Source organism: Ptychodera flava, chromosome 1, assembly GCF_041260155.1.
Source record: "Ptychodera flava strain L36383 chromosome 1, AS_Pfla_20210202, whole genome shotgun sequence".
NCBI classification, from domain to species: Eukaryota; Metazoa; Hemichordata; class Enteropneusta; family Ptychoderidae; genus Ptychodera; species Ptychodera flava.
The window spans coordinates 12,207,357-12,216,222 of NC_091928.1; the positions used below are offsets into that span (position 1 = coordinate 12,207,357).

At 38.2% G+C, this 8,866-nt stretch overlaps 1 protein-coding gene across 6 annotated transcripts in view; it reads left to right on the forward strand.

The window, feature by feature from the left end:
* Positions 1-7,884, forward strand: part of LOC139130235 (ras association domain-containing protein 8-like) — a 41,543-nt gene extending 33,659 nt beyond the window's left edge. For all 6 annotated transcript variants that reach the window (XM_070695994.1, XM_070695988.1, XM_070696017.1 and 3 more), the window contains 2 exons: positions 2,595-4,350; positions 5,524-7,884. In XM_070695994.1, coding sequence (XP_070552095.1) covers positions 3,243-4,350; positions 5,524-5,645 — 1,230 coding nt within the window. In that variant the 5' untranslated portion in view covers positions 2,595-3,242 and the 3' untranslated portion in view covers positions 5,646-7,884. The remainder of the gene's footprint in view (positions 1-2,594; positions 4,351-5,523) is intronic.
* Positions 7,885-8,866: the final 982 nt, after the last annotated feature.

Below are 8,866 nucleotides of genomic sequence, written 5' to 3' on the forward strand. Positions count from 1 at the left end.
CCAAGCTAAATATTTATTCCCAGTATGTGTCTATTTGATAATATGCCAAGTTCATAAACAGTCAAGCAATCAAGAAATCTGATTTATTTGACTAAACCACCCCTTTCAAACAAAATCAGTGAGATCCAATTAGGCTGTGTCACATCCAATTAAGTGTTTGGCTTCTCGTCTGAAAACTAATTAGATGACCCATTACACAACTTACAAATTTGTTTGCTTAAAATTAAAACTGATGATTGTTGACATTGTAAGCAATCACAGAAGCTTTGATATCCGGGGCATTCACTGGTAACTACATTAAAGTCTTGTAGGCATCGCAAGTCTTGTTATTTGTCTGAATGAAAATTCAGCAAAATAGTTGCAACAAGAGGCTTCAAGATAAGTATTTCATAATTTACCTTCACAAGCCATTTAGGTATTAAAATATTGTAAAACATTACTGAATATTGCAATTCACATTAGCTGTATAGATGATGTGTTTTTATGACATCACAGGCAGCTGCGGATCATATTATAACAATTTTGATCACAAGGTTTTGAGATGAAATCAGCTGTTTTGTGTGGAAAGGTGAAAAGTCTGTAATTCTAGTGTTATAGTCGCAGGAGCACAGATTGAAGCTACCCATCACATCTCTTCTGTGTGTACAGTGTGTGGAATACCTGTAAAGGTTGCAATGGGCATGATTTTAGCTAAACTATTCACATTGTACCAATAGCCAGACTGCTGTAGATGTGAAACTTTTTATAATTTCAAGGGGCTCACAGTTGTTTCAGGTGCAGCCAGCGAACAATGCACTTTTAAAAAGGTTCTTACTATGATAAGATATATTGTGCATGACAAATAATGTGAACTGACTAATTTTAAGTCAAGAGGGTAATGAATTAGCTGTTCATAATTTGCCCTCCCACAGAAAATTTTTCGACTTACCCTCCCACACTCAAACCTCATTTTTACCCACTCCCCACTTATTTTGCCTGTTTCCCTCCCCACTGTGAATTTTGAAGCTCCCTCGCCCTGTGGCGAAAAAAAATTGCCAATTTCCCTGCTCTGGAAACAATTCCCCTCAAAAAGTTTTTCGCCAAGCCCCATCCCCAGGAAAATCAACCGATATCCGCCCTGCCCTACAAAAAAACCCTAAAATTTGCTCCCCTACCACCTAAAAACATGTCCCCTGCCCTAGCAAAATTAAAATTCCCCCTGCCCTCAAAAATTGCTCCTGGAATAGCTTTTTCGATGAATAGCTCCGTTGGCTGCACCAGTTGTTGGTGGGGGGACTTCAGCATGGAGGGAGTTGAGTCTGTGATGGGACTTTGATTTTGGGTGGAATTTGGTTTTGAGGGGACTTAATGCTGTGGGAGGGACTGGGGAGGATATATACATTGAAAAGTGAGAACAATGAATATTCATTAATTCAGTGATCAGAGGAAAGAATGTTTATGATTTAACACATCTTGAAGTTATCGGTACTTCAGGAACATATTGAGGTAGGACTGCAAAATATCTTCTGTCGCATTCCTGTAGTACATTAAACAGACAAAACAGAGTCCAGTCCACCATTTAGTAAACATAGAACAAATGTTGAAGTCAGTATCTCAGTTAATATTAATTCTACACAAATTGACATCTAATACGTAAGCTTTAAGTGTACTGTATACGTCAGTAACTCAGACAACCCTCAAGGCAATGGAATTGCTTGTACCTGACACAGATTTTTCATGTCATCACTATCGATCACCACTCACTGGCTAACTGATTCACTGCTGTGTTTATTAAAGTCAATTCCACTGTTTATGTTAACTTACATTAAAACTCTGACATCACTCATTGATCAAGCCCTTTGGTTTAGTAGCAGCCTACCGGTAGTCAGTTGATCATACAACACTTCAGTGGAAGACTTCATCAGTGAAATCCTTTCTGCTTTTTTTCAAGTAATTTATTTAAAAAGTAGACCTGTAAGGCAGAAGTGAGTGGGTCAGGAATAACCAACCTCGTTTTTTTCAGGTAATTATATAATGTCAATGAATGTCAATGAATGTCAAAACCTAGAATCCAGCAGCATGTTCATTTTCTGGCTTGTGAGGAATCCCAAAGCGAGCAGAGGCAGAAAAAAATCCAGTTGGGTTCTGAAATAAACAGAATTATTTTCACAATATTTTACAATTTAATTGCTACAATCCATGTTACAATAACATTATAGAAACCATGGTCCTTATGTACCGATACTGTTGTTCAGGTCCCTGGTACTGTGTTGTTTGGTAGGACTAACATCCCTGTACGAGACTAATCTACCGGTATACTATTGGTAAGATGGTGTACCGTATACAGTGCCAGTGGACATACTGGTGTGGTACAATTGTCTATCTTGATATCAAACTGTCCCCACATCACCCAATTTCTCAGGATAGCCAGAAGTTCAGTACTAGTCTTTGTAGAATATCAAGCTGTTGGGTGAAGGATCTTTTTAGTAAAAACATATGACAATTTCTATTTTGAAAAGCAACAAATTTTAACTTCTTCAACAAAATACTTTTTTCATCACTATTACATGTCAAACATTGCAATGATATCCTATCTTTTTCTTTCTCATTCGCAGTTCTTGACATTCTGGAATGTGAGGGCCTCTTCAACCAGGTTACAATGAGATAATCCCTCGGCATTGCAGGAATTCCTCAAAATGTAACAGAATACACCCCAGAAAGAAAGAAAAAAAAATCTGGAGCACCAGGAAGATTAACCGCTGCATCCTAAGGGAAGTTAAGGAGAACCTGTGACCTTGGGAGTGAGCGTTGACATACACCGCCCGCAAGAAGTGCAGTTGCTGCCTCCGGAGGATATACCAAAAGGAAAAAGTCTTGGATGAAAGTCTTGGATGAATTGCCTAGTTCAAGATTTTACATCTTTCTTTCTTGGAGATAGGCGTCAGCGAAAAAATGTAACTTTATCTTCTGATGTCTGACAGTTTAAATTCCTTGCGCTGACAATCCTTCAGTGAGAGTGAACACATTTATGTCTGTGTAATTGATTGTACGTGTATCTACAGTTGCAGATTTACTTTGATAGAGTTGGAGTTTGACACTGTAGCCATTTTACAGAGGGAAGCAGTGTCGTTTGAATTCCAGTGGTCAGGCCTGCCGACAGACGTGTGTGATTATGTAAATTCGGATGCAGTTGTCGAGACATTGCGTTCTATTTTATTTGTGTACATGAGAGAGTAAATGAGAATACGCACGCAGCTCTCATAATGGAACTCAAAGTCTGGGTTGAGGGCATCCAGCGGATTGTCTGCGGTGTCAACGACAAGACAACATGCCAAGACATTGTCATTGCTCTGGCCCACGCCACGGGCAAAACCGGTCGCTTCTCGCTCGTAGAGAAGTGCCGCAACACAGAACGTCCACTGCCCCCATCGGAGAATCCCCTGCGGGTGCTGTCCAAGTGGGGACACTATGCAAGCGACGTACAATTCATTCTCAGGAGGTCGGGGGACTCGCCTGCGACCAGCCGGCCTTCTTCAGGAAAGCGGAAAACTCAGGAGAAACAGAGTCCGGATTTTTCATTGGAGTCCAGCCGGAAGAACTTTCCGGTGAAGAAATCCATGACCTTCAGTGGTGGGGTCAACAGCCTTGTGTTCAAAGGCCAGGAATTCCAGGAAAAAGTCATAAAAAATCCGGAAACTACCTACGAGGACTTGGTGAAATTGACATCCCTACAGAGGGACAAACTAAAGTTACAAGATAATGATATGGAACAGTTGGATTTGGAACTCAAATCCTTGGAAAACTTTGCGAACCTCGACACAACTTTGGAAGAGATCGAGGAAGAGGAGGAAACCCTGGAAAAGAAGTTCCGGACAAACGAAAGTGAACTCTCGGAGATGGAGTTCTGGGAAGACGAACTCAACGTGGAGAAAGGAAACGAGGAAAAACTGAAAAAGGAACTTGAGTTGGCTGAGAACAAAGTGAAAGAAACGGAAAGCAAGCTTGTGCAATATGAAAACCAAATCAAAGAACTTGCTGAGGATGTATTAGCTGCAGAGAAAGAGCAGAAAGAGGCGAAGGAAAAAGCCGACAGTGAAATGGAAGAGAAGGAGAAGAAATCACAAGATGAACTGGCGCAGCTTAGGAAAGAGCTTGAACTACAGAACAACATCGATGAACTCAATAATAAATGTATTGAGGAACTGGAGGAGAAGATAAGCAAGCTGGAAGAGATGATGAAAGCCAAGACAGAGAAGTTTGAGACACTAGATACAGAGTTAAAAGAGGTCAACTTACAAGACTTTGAAGATGTACCCAGTATATCACAATCATTAGTCGTAAAACATGGACGATGTAGCACTCCTATACAGGGTGAGTTGAATATGCTTACTTATTGTACACTTTGAAACTGAATTTTCCACCCTCCCACTATCCATCTGTATATTTTCCTGTCTGATTGAATGGTTCATCAAAAAGTGAGCATGACTGCACATGTGTTTTTTCCTATTAGCACATCATTTATCATTTGTGTACTGACAAAAATAATCGTAATTTGTTAATGCTCCTTTTTAAAAGAACCATCAGCTGTAACTTTTGTGAGGCATTAATTTTTGTTCACTTTGCAAATTCTGTTTCTTTTGCTGTTGATACTCTCAAAAATAATTTTGAATCGGTAAGTGTCTAATTTTCCCACTCAGCCAATATGGGTATATGTGCAGTGAGATAGTTGACGTCTGAATCTTAGTTCAGACTGGAATTCATTTGTCGACAATAACATTACACATTGAACTCAATGCAGTGTGATTACAAGGCTGATAGTTGCCAACTTAACACTTTGTGGGGAAGAAGGAGAAATTTACTGAGAACAGAATAATGAAAATGTTATCAAAAGTTACAGATGTCATCCCTTCAATTCAATTTTCTCTGTGAAAAGTGTTCATGATGGAATGAAAGATTAGTGGCTACCAGGATTACTGACAGGACGTGTTTCAAGTATTTATGTGTTTTATTGGATCCTTTGCTCCTTTATCCATGCTGTCAAACTCACAAAGTTCAGACTTCATTGACAGATGTAAATATATTCAATTGAGGAGTCCAGCCATGATCTCATTCAATAACTGGCAGAACTCATATATTACCAATTACACAAGTCATGAGACAAGTACCGGTATTAAGTTATGGCATAATAGAACAAGAAGATATTGTATATCAGCTCAACAATTATGGGATCAGAAATAAATTTTAGAAAAGGTCACAGCTGGTTTGTTCATTATAGCTACAACAAAGTCATCTAGTACCCATACATTATACTCATAGTAGCTTTGTTACTGACGGATCACATTTTAACAACATTGCCGGATATATCACGATTTTAATAGCACGGTTGTATATTTATTGTTTTTGTGTCCCGGAAGTTTCATCTTTATTTAAAACTAACATCGAATGTGTGTGTGTCTCTTAGAGATAAATTCTGTTGGCCCATCTTTCTGCCACATTGGAAAACAAGCGGTCCTCTTACATGTGCGTCTCGTTAATTAATTTCAGATTTACTTAGTGGAGCATTTACATTACCAAGGCACGGAAGTGGAAGATGTTTCCAAGGCAACCCCAGAATACTTGAGACCGCAGAGCCCAGCTCAGAGAATCCAGAAGGAATTTGGGTGTAACCAATCGCTGATGATTGATGTGCATGAAAACAACAGAAGATTTGATTGAAACTACAGAGGGCGCACAATCCAACTGCTCAGATTCTCTCGCCATTCAGAATATAAGAGACAGCGAACACTTAATTCATTTCTGCAGGCCAAACAATCTTATGTTGAATGGATAATAGAAAGATTACTGATATACAAAGAAAGAATTAATTTTCGCACAGCATGCATTTCTAGGATAATTTGTATATTTACCCATACCTTCAGCAATGTCCTTGCACCACGTGTTGATGTTACACTGTTGGGAAAAAACGCCTGTTGCAATATTTTACATTTGATAACAAGCCTTTGAACCTACCAAACATAAGTTGATTTTCAAAGAGCATGGAAACAATTTTACATACATTTTAGCTTTTACTTCAATGAGCTGTAGACTGAAAGATCCATTGCTCAAGGGCGCTGCGGCATAGAGGGCGCCATTGTGTGACAGATCTGTCAGTCTACTGACCTGTATAATCGCTTCTCAGCAAAGAGGTGATATCTAGATTGACAGAGAAAGGTCACAAAAATGCATTTAGGGATTTACATGTATATGCAGATTACTTACTCAGAATTTAAAACATACTTTGTACCTATGTGGCCAGAACAAGTCAACTTAGTTCACAAGTGTTTAAAAGTAGCCTGCTAAAAAATGACAATCTTAGTCATGCTCTTTCCTATTAGCTACAACGAAGTCATCTTTAAAGACATGAACTTACTGTATCTGTAATGCTTTGTAGGGTTAGACGGATCAAACCATTGAGTGACTGGAGGAAAAAAACAGGTGTGAAGAGCTATGTGCCTTGAACACCATGGACAGAGAGCTCCATGGGGGAATTTACAGGTGTTTCTGAACAGAAAGTTCATACAAATTACACATGAGTATTAGTATATCCTTTTCAATGCCAAGCAAATTTTGACATCAGATGATTTTTCAATCTTTAAAATCAGACGTTATGCTTGTCTATGTATGTGCTATTTTCCACTGCCATGGCTTATCTACTTCTTTTAAAATGTGTAAATTATATCTTACTATACACTGCCTGCCATACCTTATGTACATGTAACCTTGCATGAAAACAAAAGATATTTTACTGAAGTTGATTGGGGGCGCTAGTCCCCTCTATTTATTGCTTTATCAAGTTACCAAGAAGAATATTTTTATTGTTAATAACAAATGCCTTCTATTTATTCAGGCACTTTAATAATATTGGCTAGAATTTTATCACAGCAGTTCTCATCTCATATACTTTTATAAATGATTTCACCAAGGTGAACACCTATGCAAGAAAAGATGAAAATATGTCCAGTCAAAGTGCAACTTTAAAATTTAGGTTTGACATTTTCATTCATGATGTTGGATTTTCAATGTCCGTGCTCTTCACCAGAATCTTACCTTGTCTTTGAACATGTTCAATTTTCAAGACTGTTCCGTGTCTGAGGGTTAGCTAGTGAGAGACAATAGCATGATAATTCGCATTATATTACAAATTTTATATATTGAAGAAAACACTGTACTTTTTCTTTTAAATTGCTTTAGTGTGACAGAATCTAAAATGACAATTAGATTGATAATATTATTAACTTTGAAATATATTTTGGCATGGCCATTTCATTTCAGGTTATACATTTCATTGTCCCCCTGCCCGTCACAGATTGGTACAATCCTTTAAATGGGGGACTCTTCTATCTTGATGCAGGAGGGGTGGTCAGGGTCTGTAGTTTGTAGTACAGAGAATCCACTGTCATCTGGTAGAATGTGTACAATGTGAACGTGTGGGCATTAGGAAAATACTTGTATATCACAGCAGTGGTAGAATCAAGTCATTTAATATATATAGACAGGGAAGTAAACAGCATTGCAGAAATTTGTGAACAGGCAGACTGGGCATGCTCAGAAAGCCGCATTTGCCTCGGTTCTGCCACCAGCTGCACTGTTTTTTCCCAATCCCATACATGTGCATCTATTGCATAGCACTAGCTGACAGTGTTTGAAATCAATGAAAACAACAGCAATAAGTCACAGAGGGATTTCCAGTGTAAAAACATGCTTCAATTTTGACAGATTTCACTGTAATGGCAAATCTGAAATGAGCCTGAAGACCTCTGCTTCGTGTCATCCCTGTATTCACGCCTGTCAACCACAGCACTTTGTAAGACAGTGTCAGAAAAACAAGACAATATTTTACAATAAACTTTACGACATTATAAGAAAGCTGGGGTAGTTACCTTATTGGATAGATGTGTTTGCTTGTATGTTTGTTTGTTGCAATTGGATGAATGGCTGCAGACATGCGTCTTTTCATGGTTTGTCATTTATTGAAAATGATTATTGAAGAAAAATGTGCAGATAGAGACAGTGTTTTGTTCAAGTTGTTGGAGAATTTTGTCATCTGGTATTGTTGCTGTAATGCAAAAGTGATAATTATGCAGTCAAATAATTTGTGTGAGAAGATACTGTGAATCCTCATACTTGGTTCATTCAGTTTACCCTCTCCATTCTACTACTGTGTTCCAATGATCATGGCAGACATTTAGAAAAGTACAGCATAACTCGTAGTGTGCCCTGCAAACATTCTTATAGATGATGAGTGTTGTGTATTGTGTGAGACCCTGGGTAACTTTTGTGTATGATGGCAGGTGAAGGATAGAGATGTACAGTATGGGAGATCTGCAGAATCATGAAAGCGTGTGTCACAGCTCTGTAGATTTCCCATAATTCATTATGATTTGTATCCTCAGAGATTCCCCAGAGGTCTACCAGGTCTCCTATGTGCAGACAAATTCATAGACTAGTTGTAAAAATTCTGAAAATGCACTTTTAATGACGCAATCCTTCTCAATTCTCATTTTAAATGATTTGAATAATTATGCATGATTGAGAGAGGAGATAGCATTTTCTAAAATTTTCCACTGATTGTGTCTTCAGCCATACAGAATAATGTGATGGAAAGTAGGGAGACTAGTTGCACCTGCAAAAGGATATTGATTTTTTCCAATGGAAATGACAAAAAAAATTTGCATTCTAAGTTTTCTCAGAGAATGACCCCTTCAGTTCGTCATAACTTGCTGTCTAACAAGTATGGCATTTGTAGTACCTACAGAATTTGACTTCCATGGTTGTTCAATGGTTATATGTAAACTTTCACTGAAATTTCTAAACGTACTTTTACTGAATATTATTATCAATTATTCCG